This window comes from Lynx canadensis, chromosome D3 (assembly GCF_007474595.2).
Source record: "Lynx canadensis isolate LIC74 chromosome D3, mLynCan4.pri.v2, whole genome shotgun sequence".
Lineage (NCBI taxonomy): Eukaryota > Metazoa > Chordata > Mammalia > Carnivora > Felidae > Lynx > Lynx canadensis.
In genome coordinates this window covers 77,243,857-77,268,790 of record NC_044314.2, presented here as the reverse complement: position 1 = coordinate 77,268,790, position 24,934 = coordinate 77,243,857, and the positions used below count along the sequence as shown (strand labels likewise).

The 24,934-nt window shown below is 53.5% G+C and overlaps 1 protein-coding gene across 2 annotated transcripts; it reads left to right on the top strand.

Moving 5' to 3' along the window:
* Nucleotides 1-1,867: 1,867 nt before the first annotated feature.
* Nucleotides 1,868-22,758, top strand: CABP1 (calcium binding protein 1). 2 transcript variants are annotated; one of them, XM_030336880.1, is made up of 7 exons: nucleotides 1,868-2,574; nucleotides 14,627-14,806; nucleotides 17,824-17,854; nucleotides 18,129-18,272; nucleotides 19,302-19,411; nucleotides 19,638-19,785; nucleotides 22,296-22,758. In XM_030336880.1, exons 1-7 carry the CDS (start codon nucleotides 1,927-1,929, stop codon nucleotides 22,319-22,321), a joined length of 1,287 nt encoding a protein of 428 aa, XP_030192740.1. In that variant the 5' UTR covers nucleotides 1,868-1,926; the 3' UTR covers nucleotides 22,322-22,758. The 2 variants fall into 2 exon arrangements, with proteins under 2 accessions (XP_030192740.1, XP_030192742.1); XM_030336882.1 differs by lacking the exon at nucleotides 14,627-14,806 and having other exon boundaries at nucleotides 1,875-2,574.
* The last annotated feature ends 2,176 nt before the right edge of the window (nucleotides 22,759-24,934 follow it).

Here is a 24,934-nt window from a genome sequence, read left to right as displayed (position 1 = left end):
TCAGCAAATTTTACAAATGAAATGGAACCTTGGCATATATCCAGGATTCCCCAGGATCTGAGTGCAAGTGTTTTATCCACTGGCTCCATGAACATAATCTTGATTGCTTTTATTTACTCTAATATCATAGGTGATGCAACCAGGTCCCTCACTTTTCCAGAAATCGGTTGTGGACAGAGGTGTTGGCCAGCAAATTCGGGAATTTCGGAAAGATGACCAAGCGCGGCACAGCAGGGATTCCAAATACCCTTCGTTGCCTCTCATCAGCAACTAAGGGACCCTGATAAGGTATTTTATCTCCTGTGATTTATGCAGAGTGTGCACTTGCTGTTAATCCTGCTGAACACCGATTATTCTGAGGGCTGGAACAGGTGAGACACTGATTGGTCCCAAACTGTGAGAGGGTGGGCCCTTTATGCCCTTCATATCTGAGTGGATGATGCCGTGAGGCTCCTGGGCTGCTGGACCCCAGCTCGCCTCAGTATTTGTGCTTTAGGAGCCCGAGTGGCTTTGATATGCCAATTCAGTCCCTCATAGGTGAGCTGGGGAACAATTTGCCACACTTTCCTTGTTCACTTTGGCCTCTGGCTGTTGCTTTTTCCTGCCCATTCTGTTTGGTTTTTTTCTTAATTCCTTGCATATGGGTATGTCAAAGAAGCAGGCAGTGCAGAGTAGGGTGAACCCTTGGCATGAGTGAAGTGTAACATATTGGTAGTCTGTCCATCTATCCTTCTCTTGAGGCTGAGCAGTGATCAGATGTGCCCAATTCTCATGCATGGATGGCATCAGGGCCAGAGACCAGAACAGGGAGATCCTGGGAGGTTCCCATCCCACCCCTTCCCTGCAAATCTCAAGTATCCCATTACTAAACAAGAGTGGGAGATGGGGCTTCATAAGGTGTAGAGGGAAGGGAACTAGGTTAACTGCACGTGGGCCCTATTCTAAGCCCGTGGCCAGGCCTTTTATGTGCATGGCATCATCGGATGTTACCGAGGAGTTGGTTATGATCATTTACCTGCATTTTAGAGAAGAGAGGGAAAACAAACAAACAAACAAAAAAAAAAAACAAAAAACAAAAAACAAGGTCCAAGAGGTTGATGACACTTGTCCAAGTTACCCAGATGGTAAGTGGCAGAGCTGGGATCTGAGATTCAAACCAGGCCTTTGTGACTCCCTGGCTGCCCACCAAGAGCAGGAATTTCTCTAACATCTGGAAAGACACGAAGGCAAGGGGGAGGGGGGCAACAGCTGGAGGGGTAGCAAATGGCTCCTACCTGAGATCTCATCATCACCAGGCCCTGCAAAGTCCAGGTTACACTGATGCCACCTGGCTTCTCTTCTGCTTTGACAACTGAAAACTCTCTGGCTGATTTACCAGGGTCATCCTGGTCACACTCCGTGGTACTGGAGTGGATGAAGCGCCCCATAGACGCTCCTTCCAGCGGTGTCCTTCCACGCCATTCTGGCTCCGGTGTCTGTTTACACAGTGCTGTCCTGGAGTGCCTTCACCCTTCTTGGGTCTCCAGTTCATGGCACCCCTCTCTCCTCGTTTCCAAAGTTGTACCCCCTGGGGAGTGCACCCCGCCTGCATTTCTGGAAGTTCCAGCGGTTCCGGGTCACTGTGGGAGCCTCCGGGCGCGTTAAGAGGCACTGCCGCCTACCAAGGTCTGGGCATCTTTGGGGCCATTCGCCGAACCCCTTCCCTAGCGCTCCCGGCGCCGCGCCGCAGTGCCCCCTCCGCCGCCAGAGGCCGCCCGGAAGCGGGGCTCCACGAGCGCGGGGCGGGGAAAGGGGCGGGGCGCGGCGGTACCTGGGCCGCCGAGGAGCCGGGGGTGGGCTCTCCGGGGACAGCCGGCAGCCCCCCCAGATCCGCACCGCCAGCCGCCGGGAAGCTCGGGGCTCCGGGCGTAGAGGCTGCGCTGTCACATGGGCGGCGGCGACGGGGCCGCATTTAAGCGGCCGGGGGACGGCGCCCGCCTCCAGCGCGTCCTCGGGCTTGGCTCCCGCCGGGCGCCCCGCTCTCTGCCCGCCGGGGGCCCCGCGCCGCGCCGCACCGCGCCGCCCCCGCCGGGCCATGCGAGCGCGGGCCCCGCCGCGATGAGCTCGCACATCGCCAAAAGCGAGTCCAAGACATCGCTGCTGAAGGCGGCGGCGGCCAGCGGGGGCAGCCGGGTTCCCCGCCACGGCCCTGCCCGGGAGCCAGGGCTGCCCGGCCGCCGGCTGCCCGGCACCGGCCCGGGCACGCCGCCGCCGTCCGGGGACCCCAGTTCGCGGAGGCCCCTGTGCCGGCCGGCGCCGCGAGAGGAGGGCGCGCGGGGGAGCAGGCGCGGGCTCCCCCAGGCGCACTGCAGGCCCCGGGAGGCGCTGCCGACCGCGGCGTCCCGACCTTCGCCGCCGTCGCCGCTGCCGCCGGCCCGCGGGCGGGATGGGGAGGAACGGGGGCTGTCCCCGGCGCTCGGCCTCCGGGGCTCGCTGCGAGCCCCGGGTCGCGGGGACTCAGCTCCAGCCGCCGCGTCCGAGGCAGACCCGTTCCTCCACCAGCTGCGCCCCATGCTCAGCTCCGCCTTCGGCCAGGTAAGGGCCGCGCCTCCCGTCCGCGCTCCCGGGAAAGGCGCTCGGGACCCTGCCGCGGCTGCGCGCGCCCACAGCCCTCCTCCCGCTGCCCGCGGCCCCCCAGTCACGCTCCCCGTAGTCCTTCCGCAGCCCTGCGCCCTGGCCGGCACTCCGCCTCCCCCGTGCCTGATTCAGCACCCTGTGCGCTGTCCACGCTCCGGGCCTCTTCTGGGCGAGGCACCAGCGCCTCGCCGCCCTCCACCTGCCGGAATAGGCCAGTCCTGGAAGGGAACGACCGCCACAAACCGTCTGGAGATTTTTGCAGGGGTCCGGAGGGGCGCTCCGAGCAGGTGGCGCCAACTCCGGTCTCCAGCCAAGACTGCCAGTGAGCCACCCAAGGGAGCAAAGGGTTTGGAGTCTGGGAGTCAAGAATGGCTACCGCGGGGGCACACAGCCTTGCTTGGGGATGGAAGACACTAGTCATGAGCTGTCGTGGCCCCAGAGACCTGGGAAAAGTTTGGAGAGCTAGATGGAGACTGAAAAATATGAGAAAAGAGAAGGGTCTGGGTGGGCATAGAGGGGCCACACAGAGCTGTGGCTCACATCGGAACTTTGGGGAGATTTAAGAAGTTGTCACTCCAGGGATGTCACTAGGATGGCGGGTGGGCAGCTGTCAAGTTGTAGAACGTGGAATAACACCCTGGCCTGAGTTGATGTGCATTCTAGGGTCAGGAAGGTCACTAGGGGGTCACCAGTGGCTACTCTGGTTTCCTCTAGGCCTTTCTGTCAAGGGTCATTGGCAGCTGAGCATCCGTTCCCTAATCTGGGTCTACAGTTTGGGATGTGCTGCTGGGGAGAGAGGTTCTCAGAAGGGAACTGTGAACTCCTGCGCAAAGCCAGGGTTTCCTCTAGTGCTGAGTCCATAATTAATTCAAACTCATTGGCACAGCGTTGAGGCAGTTCTGCGGCAGCCGAGGAGGGGTGTAATGCAGAGGTCTGATGGGAGAGTTTGCGTGGTGTCTGGAGGAAGAGGGGGCCCTGAGTGTTTCTGTGCTAGGATGTAGTGTAGAGAAGCCGTTTCAAGCTCCTGGCTTGCCATGCTGGATCCGAATTCCACGGAGGCCGTGTGTGTTCTGCTTCAGATCTGCACATTCCTTTTCAAAACACTACTCCGTGGTGGCTGATGCCGGCGGAGGTCTGACATGAAGGCAGCTGCACGTGGATTCGGGTTGCGCGGGGCTGCTGTGTGGTGTGATAGGGCAGCAGTGTGTGGCTTTGTTCCTGTGGGGAGCCCTCGTTAGCCGAGTTAGCTGGAAGCAGTTCTCCAGAGTAGAGATTTGGATGCAGGGCTTTGAGAGTTAGTGCAGCGACATGTTGAGGTGGAGTGGGTCTGGGCTGTGGAGTCAGTGACATCTATTCAAACATTTATCCGATATTTGGGGACATCTACTTTGCCCCAGCATTTGCTGGGACCAGGGAGCCAACAGCGGACAAGATAGCTGCGGTGCTGGCTGTTTGGGAGCTCAGCATCTAGCAGTGTGGAGGGGTAGGTCACGGGCCCGGAAGCACACATTTTCTGGCTGTTTTGCTAGCACTATGCCTTCGTTCCTAGAAAAAGAGTCTTTTCTTTTTCCAGTCTTCCAGAATTTGCCTTCATGGGCCCTTTGGGAGCTCAGAGCATTTCAGCTGCCTGCTTTCCATCCTCCTTCTACGTTCTTAGTCATTAATAGTCTCCAGCCCGGTGTTCTGAAATGTCACCAGGGTCACCTGAGTCAGGAAGGGCTGGAAGGTCCCATCAAATATTTACGACCTCCATGTGGGAGCTCTTGCCTCTGGAGCTGCAGACTTTTTCTCTAAAGCTCAGCACATTCAGTGTGGGCTTCCTGCTGACAGCTCTCAGACATCTGCTTGAACAACAACAGCAATAACAACGGAACCCAGCCTGGGACTTTTGTGTCAGGGTCTCCAGTCTTCTTTGCTTCTCTTTGCTTTGAGATTTCTGTCCTTAGAGACAGGGCCAGGACCAAGAGAAGGGAAATGGGATTCTGAATACAAAAACATTCTGATAGAATCTGTTTAGGGCAAAACATAGTCCTGGGGAGGTCTATTTCTCACGTCTCCCAAGTTCTGTTATTTTTTTTAACCTTAAGCAAATTGTGTAACCTCGTTAAAGCCTCTGTTTCTTTACCTGCAAAACTGGGGAAATCATAGTACTTCACTGGATTTTGGGGGAGTTAAATGGAACATGGAGATAGATGTGTACAGATCTTGGCCGAGTGCATGGTTCAGAGCAAGGGCACTATCGATATTAGTTATTATTGCTATTGTTGATTAACTGCTAAGTGCTGTCCCGGACATTCTTCTTTCCATTTGCAATAGAGTCAGGGAGAGCCAGGGCTCAAACTGACACTGAAAGGACCAAGCTAGACTCCTACATTAGGGGGAACAGGAATCAGGATGCTTTCAGTGACCTCCTAGAGCTGCCTGACTGCCTGCAAGGAGATGATGTGGTTTTGAGGTGAAGCCAGGGAATGGTGGTGTGGGAGAAAGAAGAGTTGCAAATTCCAGTCCCAAGTCGGTCACTTCCCATTGCTGTGACCTTGGGTCTGTTATTCTCTCCCTCTGGTCTGGGTTTCTTCCTCCAGAAATGAGACTGACAAAAACTACCTTGCAGAGCTATTAATGAGGGTCACACAAGATTAAGGATGTCAAAATGCCTGGCTTGAGTAGGTGCTGGGAAAAAAGGGCAGCCTTCATTAATGTTATTGTTAATAGAGTATCTGAATGTGGGCCTGTGTAAGATACTTTGAAAGCTGTCTCTGAGCAGGGCAAGAAAGGCCATTAAATGAGCTGAATGACAAGAGACCTTCCCAAGTACCCTCTTTGTGGCCAGCTGAGGACATGCTACCCAGCTGCCTAGAGAGATGCAGCATGAGACATTAACTCAGAATAGGCATGATTTGGGGCAACTCTTGGCATTGGGTTTTGTAAAACTATTTTAAGAACGTTTTTTTTTTTGTTTTGTTTTGGTTTGGTTTTTTTTTCTGCTCCTTAGTCTAAGCTGAGGAAGAAACACCCCTTGTAGAGGAGGCAACTGTGTATAAAACCCACAGCTCTGTTCCATCTTTTCCCTTTTTCTACCCATAGAGACATCTCTTCTGATTTGACTAGATTAGCCCAATTCCCAAACTGCTTTGCACATAACATGATCACCATATCTAATGAGCAAATGACCAGTATCCCTAGCCTCTGGTCTGCAGAGGTTTCTTAGTTCCTATAGTTCAGATGAGGGAGGGAGACTATATGGAAGCTTGGGTCCTAATAGATTCAATCGTACTAGGTCTGTGTTCCTAGGATGAGGGCTGTGTATTTTGTTCATTCCTGCCCTGCCCAGTCTCTCCCTACTGCTCTCTCGGTGGGCTGGGATACCCTCTTGCCTTTCATCGGGGGCCTGGGGAAAATGAAAGAGGAGGTCAGCTTGGGGTTAATATCAATCCTATACAGTCCTCCAGGACATCCGCTTTGGCCTTTAGCTGTTTTGGGGAAACAACAAGAGTGGCCTGAGACCTCCGTCAGGAGCTCACTAAACATTTGCCAAAGTATCTTCTCATGATCTTATCTTCACAGCAGTCTGTGAAGGTTGGCATTATCCCCCCCCACTCCCCCCACCCCCATTTTAGAGATGAGGAAACAGGCTCGAGGGAGGGGAGTGGCTTGTCCAAAGGTCACACAGTAAGTAAATGGCAGGGCTGTGCTCTCTGAAGAACCTGCCTGTGCCAGCTCGGTGGGGAGTCACATAAGTGTGTTTCCTATTTGTCAGAAACATCCACAAAGCACCTCTTAGGTTATGACCCAGCTTTCCCTGAGTGTGTTCGCACCGGGCTGTCATCCAAGCTCAAATGCTGGTGATAGAACTGATCAGGGCTAGAGGCCAGCCTCCCTCCTAATCAGGAATAATCAGCAAAGGGTTTATCCTTCTCATCCCTCTGATCCTATTATTCCATTCCAGAACTCAAAGTGTAGGCTTCTGGAGGCCCAGGGGCTGCTGTCCCAGTGAAGAGGGATGGGAAGGTGGGGCCACATGATATGCTCCTTAGAGAAGCCCCCACTGTTCGATCCTTTTATTTTTTTTTAATGTTTTTTATCTATTTTTGAGAGACAGAGAGAGACAGAGTGAGTCGGGGAGGGAGCAGAGAGAGAGAGAGAGAGGGAGACACAGAATTCAAAGCAGGCTCCAGGCTCAGGGCTGTCAGCACAGAGCCCGATGCGATGCGGGCTCCAACTCAGGAGCTGTGAGATCATGACCTGAGCTGAAGGCGGACGCTCAACCGACTGAGCCACCCGGGTGCCCTGATCCTTTTAAAAAATTTCTCCTAAAGGTCAAGACACCTGCTCCCTCTAGGACACCTATGGTGTCCTATGGTCAGTCAGGACCACCATAACCTGACCTGTCCAGCCCAAAATAGCTTAAGCAAGCTCGGAGTTAGAATCCCTGAATCCCTTGCTGCCTTAAGCCTCAAGCTAGCAGCATCCTTCCCCCTGAAGAAGGATGGGATTTCTTCAAAGTGCATGACTTTTTCCATAGGGGCCTGTTTTTCCCATTTCGCGTCTCCTGTTTCCAAGGACAGGCATATTCCAAGGTTGACAAATGGGGGCTGTGCTCTGGGCTGGCCTGCAGGGGGCAGAAGTCACCAGGTCTGACTGAGTGGGTGTTTTGCTGAGTATGGGGGAAGGGAGCGCACAGCTGGCCCTTTAAGATCAATCCTGGGCAGGGGAAGGGGCACCTTCTAGGTGCCTGGCACTGTGCCAAGCCCTTTGTGTGTGTATTATCTCATTAACTCCTCACAACAGCCCAAGAGGGAAGGGTTATTAGTGTACCCATTTTATAAAGAAACTGAGGCTCAAAGAGATTCACAAGTTTTCAAGGTCATAGAGTTTGCTAGGCAACTCTAGCAAGGGCAAGATTTGAACCAGGTCTGCCGGCCTCTGCTTTCCAAGCTCTTAGCATCCGTGTCAGTGGTCTTCAACACTGGCTGCAGATTACATTTACCTGGAGCACTAAACCACCACCAATGTCTGGAGCTTACCTACACCTATTAAACCAGAATCTCTGGGGAGGCTCCCCAGAGATTCTCAGCTTCAGCTAGCATTGAGAATCTCTGCCTTCCCATGTATCTGCCCAGGTAGTTAATATGAACTGGGTCTGTACCTGGAACCTAACCCAACTTCCCTCTGGGGTCCCTGGTGAGCCCCAGCTTTTCAAGAGTCTGCAGATGGTTGGTGTTCTAGGTTTGGCCTCCAAGTCTTTCCGAAACCCCCAGACTAAGTCGGATTCCTCTGTCTCACATTCTCGGAGGTTTTGTGTTTCCCCTTCATAGCATTTACCTGAAATGTAATTAAATAAGTGCCTTCCTAGCTCTTTAATAGCTCTTGCCTGCCTGCTAGAGCGTAAGCTCCCTGAAAGCAGGGACCATGTTTATCTTGTTCTCCCCACAGCATTCCCAGAGCCAGGCACAGTGACTGGCACACAAACACTGGACAAATGTCACTTCCTCCTTCCATTTTAATAATTACTCTCTGAGTATCTACCGTGCGCCGGGTACTTGCCCACATCTGCTTTAGAAGCAAGATAAGGGGAAACCCCATTTTTCCAGGCAAGGAAACAGAAGCTCTGGAATGTGAGAAGTCAGAAGCTGGCAGACCCTTCTCATGCACCTGAGTCTCGTGACCCTGACCCCCCTGCCCCGCAGAGAGGCTGCTTTGTGCTCTCTTCTGGAGGAACACGTCTTTGGAGAAGGCACTTATGTTAGCTGCTCACTCATCTGTTTCATCTCCCCGGTGTTTTTCCTGCCCTTTGGGAGTCAACGCCTCCCCGGTCTCCTCCCTCTGTCCTCAGGGGCTGCCCCCTCCTTCTCCGTACCCCCCCTCTGGAGGTTTGGCCCAAACAAGGCTGCTGAGTAACTCCCCTGATTAAACCGTTCCATCGTCAGCAGCAGCGCAGACGTCAGGAGCTATCCAGGGACTTCCTCCCCCGGCTCCCTGGGAGCGAGCCTGTGGCACCTTCTGGGCTGCGCCCCACCCACTCCCCTAATGGGGCTTCTGACCAGCCGCTCAAGCTGGACAAAAAATCCCTGGGAAAGCAGCCTCCCTGGACTGACAACTCTTTCAGCGACCCGTGAAAGGGTTTTTGCACCGGGGCCGAGAAAGAGTTCGCCTTCCCAACCTACCTCTGGTGCCCCCTGCTGGGAAAAGCTGGCTGCAGGGGGGAAACAGGGACGCCTCCTCTCTTGGGTCATCGGGCTCCGCCTGTAGGTCTTGAATGTAACATCTGAGGCTTGAGATGAGTTCACATCAAACCTGGAACCCAGAGGGACGAGGAAGAGCCACTCACCTAAAAAAGTTCCAGTCGTGGGACCTCGAAGACCACTCTGACAAGGGCAGCCTCTCAGCTTTGCACCCAGAGGAAGCCTGTGACAGATCTTCACTCAGGATTAGGCGGAGGATGGTTGGAGGGGTCACAGCCCTGGATCACACCTCTACCGGCACTGCCTCCATCATGCCCCCCGCCCTCCCGGTGGTCTCTTGGTTTCCCTTGGGTCAGAGAGACCTGACATGGCAAAGGGAGCGAAGGACCTGATCACTGCTGTTGGCTCAGCTTCCAGCCCCGGAGCCTCATCCCCTTTTGGTAACGGAGGCAAGTGTGAAAAATGGAGCGTGATGGGGATGTCACAGGATCTTCCAGGCCTTCAACTGGAACTGCCTGCTCTCAATCCAGCTGTGATTGCCGGGGGGCAATTAGGATGTGTGTCTGTCCCTGAGTTCTTGTGTGTGTGTGTGTGTGTGTGTGTGTGTGTGTGTGCAAGCACAAGGCTGGGAGCTGGGAGGCACCCTGGCTTTGGTAGCCCAAACTAGCCTGCTTCCCCTTCTGGGTCTGCTGGCCTAATTCCCAGCTGCAGCTGCCATTCTGGGCCCCCCTCCCTGAAGCAATCTCCCTGCAGATTTGGCAGCAGGAGAGGAGGGGCTGAGGGAAGGGAAATGAACCGGAGAGAGGACTGAGCTCTAATCTGATGTAGATGATCCGGCAGCTTTCCCCAGCTTGCTGCCCTCTGCCATCAGCTCTCCAGGCGATTTTCTCTGTGCCCTGCCCTCTCCCCTCCTGCCTTCATGTCCTTAAGAAAGTGCCCAGAAAGTTAAACCCACACACACAAACATATACACAATCCACAAAAAAAAAAAAAAAAAAAAAAAAAAAAAAATCAGAGAGCAGGAGCAGGCAGACGAGTAAGAGAGCACGCGCGCAGGAGAGAGGGCTCAGAACGGTCCAGGAGGAAGAACCGCGCAGGCAGATGGAGGCTGGGGTTGGCCGTGACAGGGACTAAGGTCTCTTAGTCCCCAGGAGTCTCCTTCATGGACCCGGGGATCCTGAGAGGGGCTGCCTCAGCTTAGGATGGGCAACTGTGTCAAGTCTCCACTGAGAAATCTCTCAAGGAAGGTATGTTTCTGGAGTTCCCAAGATCTGGGGCAGGGGAGGGGGCATCTTGCCATCTGTGCCAGAGTTGGGGACGGAGGGGGTGGGCATCTGAAGCTTGCTACCCTTTCCGTGGGTTCTATCTAGAGCTGTTTCCCTGCCTCAATCTCTACATTCCCTCCGATCCCAGTTTTCTGTGTCTCAGGCTCTGCGCTGAAGTTGGGACTTAACAGCTGCATGGGGGGCTGTGTTTGGGAATTAGCACAAGATTTAGGAAAGAAACCAAAGAGTTCCTGGGCTACAAAAGAAAAAGCACAGATCCACAGCATGCGAGTGACCGGACCTTCCTGGGGCTGGCAGGATCAGAAGAGGGTTGAGCTGGGCTTTGCCTCTGCTGCTGCTGAGGTTCCTTCCCAGCCGTAGGACCAGGGACGCATTCATCTCTTTGAGAGCATCTGGCCCTCTCTCTGGTGGTCTCTAAACCTTCAGAATTGTGGGTTTTGGAGTCAATCCCATTGCTACTGGGGTATCCCCTGCCACCCTCAATAATTCTTGAATCAGGTTAGAGAATCTCAACTAGGACCAGCTGGTTCAGAGCCCCGGATTGTTTCCACTGAGAAACGGGATGTTGAGCAAAGGTGTCTGTAAGTCGCTTTGTGTAGTGGATTTATTGCTTATCTACCAGGATGATATCCTTTTGCAAGAATTCCTTTTGGAAAGCAAATCACCACCTCCAAGACATTTTTCGTGCAAAGCTGGGCTTACATCTATAGGGTTTTACTTTAAATGGGCTCTGCTTGTATTTCTAGCCCTCTGTAGCTAAGCCATAGAAGAAACTCAAGGATATTATTTAAAGGAAGGAGGAATGATAGGGATGTTTTCTTCCGGTTCTTTCATTTTCCAGATAAGGAACTTGATTGCCACTCAGGTAAAGTGACTTACCGAAGGTCTTAGGTTAACTAATGGCATCTCTGTCCCTAACCCCATACTACCTCCTGGGTCAGTTTGATAGTCTCTTAATTTAGGAAATTTTGAGCCTTTTTGCTCATCGTCTTCCTCATTTAGCTAAGCTGCTCACACCAAATTCCCTTTCATCTCCACTGTTCCTTGGATCCTTCCGAGGGTTGACTGTTTCTTCTGTGCACACAGCCCCATCAGCTGTCATCTTAGGAGAGGATTTGGCCTCCACGCAGTTGCAGAGAAGCAGAAACTGACCTGAATTAGTCTAGAGGGCCACAGGCTGAAAGCCTCCCCCCGCCCCGGGTTCTGTCCAAAGCTTAAAGAGGTGAACTTAAGAACAAGATTTATCCCTCTGTTCTACCTCCCCTCTTCTCCCTGTACACAGCAGAGTGTTTAAGAGCCAGACTTCTCAAATCTGTTCTTTCCAGCCATGTGACTTTGGGCAAGTTACTTGACCTCTCTGGACCTCAATTCCCTTGTCCATCAAGTGGAAATACTAATATTTGCCTCCCAAGGTGATTGTCAGAAGCAAATAAAAGTGCTGTGCACACTGCCCAGAACCGAGTCCTCAATAAATGGTAATTAGTATTATTATCATCATGATCCTAATGTTTCCGCTCTGGGTTTTCTTAGAATGGGGATGGAGGATAAAAAGAAAATAGGAGAGGTTTTGAGTCCACGGAATAAGGTAAAAGACAATAAAACTTCTTGCATTCAATTTCATTTTTCTTTTGGTAATAACAGCAGTTGCTTTCTTCCGAAAAGCTACAACACACCCAGCCTCTGTGATCTCGTTTGCTCTTTTCCACCGGGTAGTTCTCTTGGCTCTTTTATAGAGCAAGGAGCAAGGAGCTGGGCTTAAGAGCGTTCCTAAGGTCACACAGCCGAGTGGAAGCGGAGTGGAGATTTTGGAAACGCTGGTCTGTGTGAAGCCATAGCTGGTGTTTTATTTTTATTTTTGCCTCTGTGAGAGGCTGCGTCTCTCTCCTGCTGTCAGAAATGTTATTCGTAGATCCCCGCACCTGACCTTCCAGGTCGTCCGGATTCCCACTCACTGCAGCGATTCCTTCCTTCACCTCGCCAAGCGCTTGCTCACTTACTCACCCGCTGCTTGAATACCTTCCAAGTGAGAGGAAGCTTCGACCTGCCTCCTCTTAGCCAGCTCGTGTTGTTAGAAAGCTGTAAGGTCATGAGGCAGGCTGACCCCTCCTGTTGCCATGCTCCTCTCGGGCAGATGTCCCCTCGGTGCCAGGAGACATTGTCAAGCCGCTGCCCACTTGGCTTCCTGAGCGTGGTAGCCAGGGGGGCGCGTAATGGGGAGAGGCGGCCTGCTCCGGGCTCCGTGTGGGGCAGGACCAGGCTGTCAGGTGCCATCACTGGCCGGGGGAGAACAGCAGCCTCCCGGGGCGACTTGGTGCCAGGCAGTATTATGATCAAGAGACGCAGTGGAAATTCCCCAGCCACCGCGGGTCCCTTCTTCGTGGGAACACATTCTTCTCCATCCTTCTCCGTTCTTTCCTGATTGGCAAATATTCTCCCACTTCCTCTGGAGCCAGAAGTAAATGCCTTCTGGCTCCCAGCACCTCTTATGTTGCATCTCCATCATCGCCGTTGTCCTTATCATCGTCATTGTCATCCCCATGGCAACTCCATGCATTTGGCTCTCACAGTGCTCAAGGCACTGTGCAATAGCTCATTTATTTCTCACGAGAATCCCGCGAGGGGCCGCGTGTATCCCCGCCGGACTGAGAAGGAACCCAGAGCACAGAGAGGTGCAGTCACTTGCCCAAGGTCACATAGCAAGCAAGGGGCGGGGCCAGAATTTGTCCCCGAGACTGTTGGAGTCCAAAGCCAGGGTACTAAATCTCTTCTCTGAGCTCTGTGCCTCCGCTGTGCTGCCTCCTCCTTCCTGGCTTGTGCTCACTCTGAGCCAAGTGTACGAGACTCAGCCAGAAACGAAAAGGCGGATTCTCTGCACACATCTCGGGAGCTTGTTTCATGGGGTCGAGCCGCTGTCTACTGCCAACATTCCTCTGAGCCAGCCTCCCAGTTGGGAAGGTCTCTCTGGATTTGCCCTTGCTCTAGCCTGGGTCCTGGGATCCTGTGAGAGTATGGCTGAGGCCCTGAACTCTTTCAGACATTAAACCAGAATGGCCCTCGGTCTGCCTGACCTCTCTGAAGTTCTGAGACAAGCAGAGACCCAAACCTATTGCATTCACTGAACTTGGGCCTTGCCCTGAGCATGAATTGCTGCCTCCCCTCTGAGGAACCAGAATACTGCTCCTCCCTCTCTAGGCCTGGGAGAGCCTTAGGAGGTTGGAAGGGAGTCTAGTCTGGAGTCCCAGAGCACGGGGCTTTGGGGAGAAGATGCACTGGAGGAGAGGGGAGATGATGTAAGCTGGGAGAGACTGTTCAGGTTCTCAGCCTGGGAGGACAGGCCGCCCCCTACATCACAGGATCTTCTCCTGGGCATGACCTTCTGTGAGCTGGAAGAACCTGGCAGCAAGTGGGGTACAGTAGGACAGAGGGTAGGGTGGGCAGCTCTGGGGTTCTTGGGCAAAGACGGCCCTCCAAGTTTCAGCGGCTCTGTTTCTCCTTGAAAGGTTTGCCTCTAAGTCTAAGCTCATCCAAGCTCAGGACTGAAGGCAGAGTGCCCTGGCCTGGATCCTGGGGGGCCTTGGGCATCCTGGGGAGGCCGGGGTGGACTAGAATGTTGTGTCTGGATGCTGCTGTTGTCCTAAGGGGACCGTCTGTGGGCAGTGCTGACTTTTTATAGCTGCATGGGAACTGTCAGGGAGGAGGAGAGAAGGGCCAGGGCCTGAAAGCACAGCTATATTCGGTAAGCAGAGAGAGGGCCCCTGCCTCAGCCTCTAGAGGCCGGGCAGGCTGGGCCAGGCAGGGAGCCAGAGACAGGAGGGGGAAGAAGGAGAGCTGCTGGGGGCAGAGAGCGTCTAGTCTTGAGGCAGCAAACTGGGTAGACTCTGACCCTCGGATGGGCTTTGCTTGGCCCAGCTGAAGGTCTGGAAACCTTGGGCTGAGTTAAGTAGCACTGTCCTTCGGAGAGGACAGTCCCCCCTCTTGGTTATGTCGGCTAGGCTCATGTGTTTGCACCTGCCAGTCCGGCAGCCTACCCGAGCCTGCTCTGTGTGTTCCCAGCTCTGATTGTCGTCACTGCCTTCCAGTGGGGTCTGTTGAAGGCAGGGACAAAAGTCAGTTTGGGAACATCTCGGGCAAGGACCGTATTCATTAGTCTCTGAGCGAGCACTTCCCATTGGCTGGAACAGAAGCCTCCCTCTGCCTCCTTCTCTTTCTAATCTTCTGCACGCATGCGAGTGTGTGATTTTGTGCATGTGTGTGTGTTGTGAACACATGTGTGCCCCTGTTCCACACGGCGGGTGTCACACCCAGCTCTCCCCGGAGCATCCGTTTCAGGCAAGGATCAGAGACTCCATTTCTTGAGCCAGTTTCACTCCTGCCTCCCATGCATCCCGAGAGCTCTCCGAACCCTACTGTCTGACTCTCCAGGGTCTCCTCTTGAGGAGAGCCCCTTCTAGGACCAGCAGCCAGGCTGAGGCCAGGAGGGCCGGCTGGGCAGGGAGGTGACGCCCTTGCCTCTCTTTTGTATTTGCTTGGTGCTGGCTGAAGATGCGCCAGGAGGAGAAGAGCAGCTACACAGTGGTGCAGACGAGCGAGGAGGGGCTGGCGGCCAGCGGCGAGCTCCCAGGACCGCTCCTGATGCTGGCCCAGAACTGCGCGGTCATGCACAACCTGCTGGGCCCTGCCTGCATTTTCCTGCGCAAGGGCTTCGCTGAGAACAGGCAGCCTGTACGTAAGTTGGCCCCAGTGGAGCCTCACCCGACTTGCCTCCAAGGGCATAACGAGGTGCTGGGAAGAAGAGGGGCCCGGTACGCAGCAGCAACCCGTGTCCCCTAATGGATGTACCCCAAACCCTCAACTTGGGAATCTGACCCCCAAAGTTTCCCACCCATGGCTGCAAAGCACTGGTGAGTCTACATCCACCAGCAAGAAGTAATAACAGCAGCTCATGTTTTTTTGTTTGTTTGCTTGTTTTTTGTTTTTTGGTTTTTTTGTGTTGTTTTTGAGCACTTGCTATGTGCAAGGCACTGTGCTAAGTGCTTTGGTGCATCTCTTCAATTAAGTCTCAGAGCAACCCTGAGAGGTAAGTACTATGATCATCCCCATTTGGCAGATGAGGAAACTGAGTCGGGGAGGTAACTCGAGATGACAGCTAGTGGGAGGCAGAGGTAGGGTTTGAACTTTGGGAATCTGACTCAAGGGTTTCCTGTACTCTTAACAGCCCTCCTGAATACAATGTCCAGTACTTCCTACAATAATGGAAATATTCTATAATTGATGCTGTCCAATATAGTAGCCACCAGCCGCACGTGGCCATTGAGCTTTTGAAATGTGGCTAGTGCAACTGGGGAACTGAATTGTTAATTCTATTTGTCTGATTCCAATTCCAATTCCGACAGCCACACGCGGCTACTATATGGGGCAACCTCCTTTAGGTATCCGAGCGGTCACCGGGAGAGGGTGATAATCATAATGTCACCAATACGAATGTATGAAGGTTCCATTTCTTGAGTGCCACACGCTAAACACTTTATTTTTTTTAAGTTTATTTATTTTTGAGACAGAGACTGTGAGCAGGGGAAGGGCAGAAAGAGAGGGAAGCAGAGAATCCCAAGCATGCTCTGTGCTGTCAGTGCAGAGCCTGACATGGGGCTTGAACCCGTGAACTGCGAGATCATGACCTGAGCCAAAATCAAGAGTCGGATGTTTAACAGACTGAGCCACCCAGACGCCCCCTAAGCACTTTATATATCTTGTCTCACGGGATGCTCACAAAGGTCTTATTAGGTGGGTACCAGTATCAACCCATTTTATTGATGAGACTATGGCTCGGAGAGCTGAAGTGACCTACCCAAGGCCCCACAGCTAGTAAGTAGCAGGTCTGGGCTTTGCACTTGAGTCTGTCCGACGCTAGAGGCCAAGATCTTCTCCCGGACCACATAAGCTGGGGAGAAAGGGGTATTCGTGTGCTGTATTCCCATCTCACCCCTGGGGATGGTGCTCATGGTTTCCCTGTCACCTCGGTGGGCATCCCTGGCCCTGCTTCACACGGCAGAGTGTGTGATCCAGGGGCCAGCTCCCAGGACTCAGCCAGACCAGCACCACCACAGGCACCTGGAGAGGGGTACCTGGCCTTCCTGCTCCTGGCTCTGGCTGTGCACGAAGCAGAGGGGGCTGCCCTGGGGGTCAGCAGTACCCTATTCCCCTCCAGTCCTGCAGAACTGGGTCCTGGAAAAGTGGGAGCCTGCGTGAGGCTTGAAGGGGGGGCGGGGAGAGGACTCATGTCGAAGTGACTTATCCTAGCCAGTGTCCTCTGCGTGCATATGGACACACATACACTCGCCTACTCGCTCACTTCACTTACCAGGGGCACAGGGCATGGCAAAAATCATCCTTTTCGGCCACCCAAGATCCAAGTCTGATTAGGAAGAGAGTGATGACAATGCACCGTGACAGCCTTTTACGGTGGAAGTCCCGACAGTCGTCTTGCAGAGACACGCATACCTTCAGTGAATCCTGCCCTCAGCTAGAAATACTACCTGAGGGCTGGATAGCTTGCAGCCTGCTCAGCCCCGGCTCATGTACACTCTCAACACTGTCCTGCCACATTTAGCCACTCCTGAGCACAGGGTCCTGTGCACCTGGTTGTCTCATAAGGGGTTGCTCAGCAGCCCCTTTCTAGAAGATTCTCAGATTTTCCGGAGCTGGGGTCCCTTGACCCAGGGCCAGTTTACAGAAGCTGTCTCTTGCCTGCCCTGACCGTGTGGGCTAGAACAGCCTGCGTGCACAGCCGAGATGCCTCACGCTCACTGTGGCCCACCTGCGTGTCTGTGTTCACGATAGGCGTGCCCACACCTGGTATGTGCTTCCTCAGGGGGGCACGCCCTGCCCCACGTTCCTCCTGCCCAAGGACGGAGAGCTGTGACAGGGAGGATGGGCCCAGTGCGCCAGTTTTGGAGCTGATTGAACAGGTCCAGCGGGGCATCAATTTCGTGCCAGTCTGTCTGCCTCCTGGGAAGGCCTAGGGTGACTGGCACCTCACCAGCCAGAGCTTTCCCCATGCGTCCTCTGGGCCTGCTCTTTGGAGACCTCGCCGCCATCTGTTCAGATGCCTAGACCCAGGGTTTCCTTGACTCCCCAAGGAGATCTGGGCACTGCTTGAAGCTGGAGATGTGTGCTTTGGACCCTGGCGGCAGCCACTGGCACTGGCGGCCCCCAGGGTCCTATGCTGTGTCCCGTGACAGGGCCAGGTGTAGGATGGGGGTCAAACTGGAGAAGGTGGGCCGTGCCCAAGCAGCAGGGCACAGCCTGAAGTCTACCTCCACACCCTTGGCTCCTCCTCCTCCTCTTCCTCCCTTATGGGCAGCCTGTCTACTCCCTGCTTTCCGTCCTTCCAGCCCCTCCCTCCCTCCCATCACCTTGCAGATTTCCACACTGTTGTGACCTCCCGCCCACCCTGCTTTATTTACAGGTTTTTGCCTCCAGACCAGCTCTGTTCCCTGACACATCCTTGTGTCTGGAATGGGGACACAGAGGTTCTCTGCTCAGGCTGGATGGGGCTCTGGGGTCCCTGGGCATCTCCCGTGTCTATGGGAGATGTGGGGCTGCAGCTTTTTCCCTTGAAGACGTGGTCCAGGCATGCGTCCCACTCGGTGCTTGCTGTCCCTTGGATGGCCTCCAGGTTGGGCATTTTGTAACTTCTGGGTCGCTCGCAGCTGCTAATAGGACACTTTCTTTTGTTTCAGGACAGATCGCTGCGGCCAGAGGAGATTGAAGGTAAGATGCAGCCCCTTAGGGGAAAGGGTTGCTCAGCTCTCCAGGCAGTTGAGGGAAGAGAGATTGGTGGGAAGAGAGGCAGAGACACGTTGGCTTCCTGGGGACAAGGCCTGGTACGGGGCTGGGTATCTTCTGTGGAGTCAGCTGTCAGAGGAGTGCCGTCCTGGCAGCTCCAGGGTCTGGCTCTCCGGGCCAGTGGGCACCCGGGCTGCCTCTGATCAGAGGCTCTGTGGACCCCACCCCCAGCCATGCCCACTTTTATTCTGTTCCTCAGAGCTCCGAGAGGCCTTCAGAGAATTTGACAAGGACAAGGATGGCTACATCAACTGCCGGGACCTGGGCAACTGCATGCGTACCATGGGCTACATGCCCACCGAGATGGAACTTATTGAACTTTCTCAGCAGATCAACATGAACCGTGAGTCCCTCCTCTGGGCACCCTCTTCCCTTCCCGTCCCCGCCCTCCAAGTCCTCTGCAGTCACACAGGCCCTGGGCTTAAGTTCTGGGCCCAGCTCTTTCCAGCTCTGTGACTTGGGGCAAACTACTTACCCTCTCTGAGCCTCCTTTTCCTCACCTGTAAACTGTACAATGAGAGGAGCACAGGAAGTCATTGAGAGACTGTCTGCAAAACAACGCTGTACGTGGTACACGGTGATTGTTGAACAGAAGGAAGTTCTCATTACTGTGTTATTCTCTGTCTTAGTTTTGGGGTTCTCCCAGAAGCAGGCCCCGAAACAAGGATTTGAGTGCAAGCAGTTTATTTGGAAGGTGAAGGGAAGCATCAGCAGGGAATAGGCAAGCGAGACCACAAAGAAAAGGAGCCACAAAGGTTGAACTCTCGAGCCAGCCAGCACCATGAGTGGCCAGAGTCTCATTCTCATTCTGCTAGGCAGCTCAGGGAGTCAGTGTAGCAAGCCCACCTTGAAGTTAGAGCCCTCATCCCTCCAATGGGGAGTCTCAGCAGTCACTGGCTGAAAGCTGCTGTGAGCAGGGGGTGGGGTGGGTGTTGGTTCTCCACCACTCCTACCTGCTGGGGGATCTAGTTGAACTTGAGCTTCCATTTGCATAACAAGAGTAAGGCTTGGGGCAGGTGGGCCAGGCTCTCATAACTTCTGTTTCTCTCTCTGCCTTTCTGCTCTGTCTCTGTCTCTCTGTCTCTCCGTCTCTGACATTCTTTGCCTGTCTCTGACCCAGTGTGTCTTTCGCCCGTATCTTTCTCTCTATCCACCTCCCGACTGGTTCCCTCCATCTAACCCTGGCCACTCCCCTGAGCCATTCTTTGATAAGCCACCTGTCCATGGTCACCTGTGTGTCCTCATTTGGCCTTTGGTTGTACCCTGGACCCAGCACTGGACCAGTCAAGGAGGGGTTCACAGTGCCTTCCTTTGCTTAGTTAGAGGTGGGGAGTGGTTGGATGGATGACCTAGCCCTTTCCTCTGTCTCCAGTGGGTGGCCATGTAGATTTCGATGACTTCGTAGAGCTAATGGGACCTAAACTCCTGGCGGAAACAGCAGATATGATTGGAGTGAAGGAACTTCGAGATGCTTTCCGAGAGGTAAGTGACGACCACTGGACAGGCACGGGCAGGGTGTTGTTTGAATTCCAACCCCAGGACAGTTACTTGAAAGGAGAAACTAGAGCCCCGTATCACAGGCCAAGGGAAGGAGCTTGGACAGAGAAGAGTCTCGGGGTAAGGGGGGGGGGCAATGATGCTAGAGAAGGGGCCCGACCTTGGGCCCCCCACGTTGTAGCTACCCCTTTCTCCTCCCTGCCCTCTCTAGTTTGACACCAATGGTGATGGAGAGATAAGCACCAGTGAGTTGCGGGAGGCCATGAGGAAACTCCTGGGCCATCAGGTGGGACACCGAGACATAGAGGAAATTATCCGAGATGTGGACCTCAATGGGGATGGACGAGTAGACTTTGAAGGTAGGTGGGGTTTGAACGTGGGAGAGAAGCCAAGGCAGTAGTGGCCATACGTGGAGACTTCCAACTGTGTATCCATCATGACTCCATCTTTCCATGCCCCTACCCTTCCATTCTTGTACCCCTCCATCTATGCGCCCCTGTAATCCACCTTCCCATTCATCCCTTCACCCAACCATCCATTGGTGCATCTTGCCAAATCTCTCTCTCCATCTGTTCCATCCATCTCTTCATGTGTCCAGGTGTCTATCCATTCATCCATCTCTAAAAAATTATCCATACAATCATTTATTCGTACATATGTATATGGTTATGTCTGTGTGTATATCTGGTTCCTCAGGCTGAATCCCTCTTTTCTGGGCTTTCACAGCACCTCAGGCTCACCCTCATCCTTCACACTGCCCCCTCCGCGTGCTAGGTGTACCTCTGCTTGACTGAACTTTTTGAGAAGAACACCATTTTCTTTATCTCTGTGTTTCCTCATAATTCAGTACCTGGCACATAGTTAATGCTCAGTAAAAGCTTTTGTTTCTTTTTTTTTTTTTTAAAGGAATCAGGAATCATTATACTGTTTACCATTCATTGTACATGTATTATGTACCAGTCACCGCACCAAGTACACTTACATATATTATCCCATTTTATTTTCACAACAACTGTCTGGATTGCCACTATTATGGCCTCGTGTTACATGTGAGGAAATTGAAGCTCAGAGAAGTCATATGACTTGCTTGAAATTGCCAGACCGTTAAGACGCGGAGCTGGATCATAAACCAGGCCTGGGATCTCAACCACTACATATGTAACCCTGCAAGATACTGCTCAAGACAGCTATGGGATCTAGGGCAAAAATACAGTAAAACGTTCACTCTGTGCTCCGGGAACTTGCCTTCTGAGCAGAAAGACAAGATAAACATGTACCAGGATGTAGGATGTGCGTGTGTCCAGAACACAAAAGTTGGAAGGCCTTTTCTGGCGAGCACTTAGACTCAAGTTTGAGGAGAGTGTGGCTATATGGAAAGAAGGCTTTGCTGCCACCAGATCCGAAAATTTCAGGTTGCCCGTGTCCCGGTGGTGCCCCCTCACAGATGACAGCCCTTCCCTGCAAGCCCAGCATCCCCCATCCATTCTGCTCGTATGTATTGCATACATAGTATGTATACCTACTGTGTGTTGAGATCTGCCTTGAGAGCCCAAGACCAGCAAGGAAGACAGAAGCCAACGCTGTAGTCCCTCTTGTTTTGGGGGAAATACAGTGAGCTGTGGAGTACAGGGGAGAGGCATCTTGCCAAGCTGGAGGGGGGATTAGGGAAGGTTTCCTGGAGGAGGCTATAAATAAATAGAGCTCTAAGAGATGAGTAGGAGCCACCAGGTGAAGCAGAAGGAAAGGGTATTTACCCAAATGAATTGAAACTTACGTCCACACAGAAACCTGCACACAGATGTGTATAGCAGCGTTATTCATAATTGCCCAAACCTGGAAGCAACCAAGATGCCCTTCCATTGGTGAGTGGATAAAGGGTGACAATGGCATATTATTCACACTAAAAATAAATGAGCCATCAAGCCATCAAAAGACATGGAGAAATCTTAAGTGCATATCGCTAAGTGAAAGAAGTCAATCTGAAAAGGCTACGTAGTGTGTGATTCCAACTGTATGACATTCTTGAAAAGATAAAACTATGGAGATGGTGAAAAGATCAGTGGTTGCTAAGGGTTGTGCGGTGGGGGAGGTATGAATAGGTGGAGCACAGAGGATTTTCAAGGCAGTGAAACCGTTCTGTATGACACTGTAATAGTGGATACACGTCATTATGCATTTGCCCCGACCCACAGAATGTGCGGCACGAAGGCTGAACTTGAATGTTACTGTGGCCTCTGGGTGCTAATGCTGTGTCAGCGTGGGTTCATCGATTAGAACAAATGTCCCACTCTGGTGCCGGATGTCGATAGTAGGGGAGGCCGTATGCTGGGAAGGCAGGGTGCATATGGGAACTCTGTACTTTCTGCTTAATGTTGCTGTGAACCTAAAACTGCTCTAAAAAAAAAAAAATCAAGTCTAGTTAAAAGAAAAAGAAGAGAGAGGGGACGAGTGCAGGCAAGCTGAGAGGTGGAGGGAGAGTGAGTGTGCCAGCTGCACCGACAGGGAGATCTGTGTGTGGTTGGAGCGTAATGGATTGGGGGTGAGCTTGTGAGAGCCGTGTCAGCTGGGGCCACAGCTGGGAGGGCCTGGAGGTCACATCAGGATATTGGACGTTATCCAGTGGGGAGCCTGGGAGGTTTCAGAGGGGTCAGGTATGCAGATGAGAAAGCCCCCATCCTGGGGCCCCGCTGCTGTGCGCAAGATGGACTGGGAGAAACCGGAGGGCTGCAGGGGACCAGCCCCGAGGTAGGAGCTATGTCAACGGAGGGGGGGGGGGCGCTCAGATCCGAGGGAGACTTGGAGGCTGCGTCCTGAGCTGGGCCTGACAGGCTCCTTTCTCCCCACCCGGTCCCGTCCTGTGCCCTCCCAGAGTTTGTCCGGATGATGTCCCGCTGAGGCCGTGAGGGCCCCTCCAGGACTGCCAAGCTCCCCCCCGGGCGGGAGAAGAGGAGCCAGAGCGCGCCTCACCCCGCCGTAGCCGCCGAGAGCTCAGGATGGACTGGCGGAAGGGGCCTGCCTGCACCCCAGGGAGGTGCCCACCCTGGACCCCCTCCCCTCCGCACTGTGAAAGACTCAAAACTCCTGCAACTGGAAAGGGGGGCGCCCGCCGACGAGGAGGCCACAGTGCCAAGCCAGCAGAGGTCACGCCGGGCGCCAAGTGCCATGGACCCAGCCGCTGCCGGTGGGGTGGGCCAGGGAGCCTGCCAGCAGCCCCCCCCGCACAGCATGTCCGCCCCAGGGCAAAGCCTCTCGCCGCCCTCCTTAGCTCTGTGCCCGTCCCAGCTCGCCACAGCCCTGTTCTCTCAGAACCAATAAAAATATTTCCAAGACAAGGGCAGCTGTGGGGGTCTTTGCTTCTTGGGCCCGTGCAGATGGCACACATTTCCTGAGTACTGACCGCATGCCCAGAGCTGGCCGAACAGTCCTGTATTCAACATGCATTTATTGAGCACCACCAGGTACCCCTTCTCATCTCAGAAGCCGGGACCTTATGCCTCTAGCTGAAGGGGAGCCTGGGGGATATAGTGATTCAGCTGGGTACCCAGTTGCCCCAAACAAAGTCAGGCTCTCAAAGAAAAGGAGACTAGAAATTAGGTAAGCATCTAGCAGGGTCTGTCCCCTTCCTGTCTTCCTGGAGCATCCGTACTGGTGGGGAGACAGACATGAAATACTTCACCACGTGGTTACAAATTGTGATGCTTTTATTAAGCAAAAAGCAGGGATCCGTGGTAGGGTATAATGAGAAGGCCTGGTGTAGTCTGGGGAGGTCAGGAGAGGCTTTCCTGCGGAAGTGATGACAAGGCGTTTGCCACGAAGGAAATCCCAGTGTGTGCGTAAAACAGATGTCGACATGCTGCTCTGCAGCATTGGAAGCTGGAGAGTATAGTTGTTTACTTGCTGTGTGGCTCTGGGCCAGTCATGTCCCCTCTCTGAACCTCAGTTTCCTCCTATGTGACAGGGGAATAATAAAGGATAATAAAATCCCCAGCAAGTGCTCTTAGGGCATTGCATTGCGTCCCTCCAGGGGCTGCTATTCATATAACTGCCGTGGGAGTGCCCAGCATGGCGGTATTACACAGGATCCGTTTGTAATCACTGTCATTAATTTCTGTCACTGAAGGGCTGAAGGAGTCCAAGGGGGTGTTAGTGGGTGGAAGTTGCCCAGAAGCTCTGACAGGGTGAGGACATGATTGGACAGGTGTGTAGGGTGGACCTGTATAGTTCAAGCTTGTGGTTCTCAAACTTTAGCTTGTAAGAATCGCCTGGAGATTTTGTTAAGCCACAGATCTGGGCCCCACCCTAGTGCTTCTGATTCAGAGTCTGAAGTGGGGTCCATGAATTTGCATCTCTAATAAGCTCCCAGGGGATGTTCTTGTTGGAGGACCGCAATTTGAGTAACACTGCTGTTAAGTCCCAGACATGGGGGGGGGGGTGGGGGTGGGGGTGGGGGGGAGGCAAGTGTGTTCCCAGGCAGCGTGGGTGGAGGAGGCTGTGGGCTAAAAGCTGGAAGTGGGTGGTGGGTGGGAAATCCCTGCCCCTGCCTGTGTGCTGCGGCAGAGGCAAGATCCTTGTTCTCAGACTTGGCAGGGAATGTGGGAAGGACTGGGGGCGCCCCCTCCCCCGCCAGAGGCCTGGGTAATCCCCATGTCCCTGAGGCCAGGGGGGCTGGGAGTTCCAAATTCACTCTCATAATCCAATTCTGAGACTAAGCCCTTGGCTCTGCGCCCCGCAAGGCAGGCCTGCGGTTCTGCCTGCTTTTGTATTGACTTGGCTCTGCCCAGAGACCTCAGATCTACATGGTTGCAGAAGTGCAATGGCCTTGGAGGGCCAGAGGAGCAGTTCATAGAGAGAGGGCTCCTGTGGGCATCTCTGTCAGCTGATAGGACGAGCCCTTGGTGGCACCAGAGAGGGAAGAAAGTAGAGTTAGGGTGTCACCTAGAACACTTCTTTCCCTGGTGTGGTGGCCTCCTAATCACAGACAGAGTGGCTATGAAAGCGACTTGAATATATAGCTAGGCCAGTGTTCAGAGATACTCTAGTGCTCAGGACGAGGGGAAGCCCTGGGCCTGGACTTCTGTCTCCTCCAGTGCTGAAACTCAAACTCCCCTTCTGGAACTTGTCTTATATTTAGTGGTTCCCAGACTGTTTGAAGAAAAGGTTCTGCTCCATTCGAAGAACGAGGACTCATTTTTCTAGATGGATCCTAACCCAGGTGGGAGTTCTTTCTGTGACCTGTACCACGCAAATGCTTAATTACCTCCCCTAGTGGGAGCTGGGGCTGTGTCATCTTGGAAGGGCTCTCATTGTCTGAAAGGTCCTTAAATCCGAGCTTAGATTTGCCTCCTTATGACTTGTAAACTCCAATTCATTAATTCATGCATGCATGTGCTCCACAGATACTTAACTGTGCACCTACCATGTGCCACGTCCGGTGTCAGGGTCCCTGTCTCTGGCAGGGCACACAGTTAAGAAAACAGACAAGTTGGGACGCCTGGGTGGTTCAGTCGG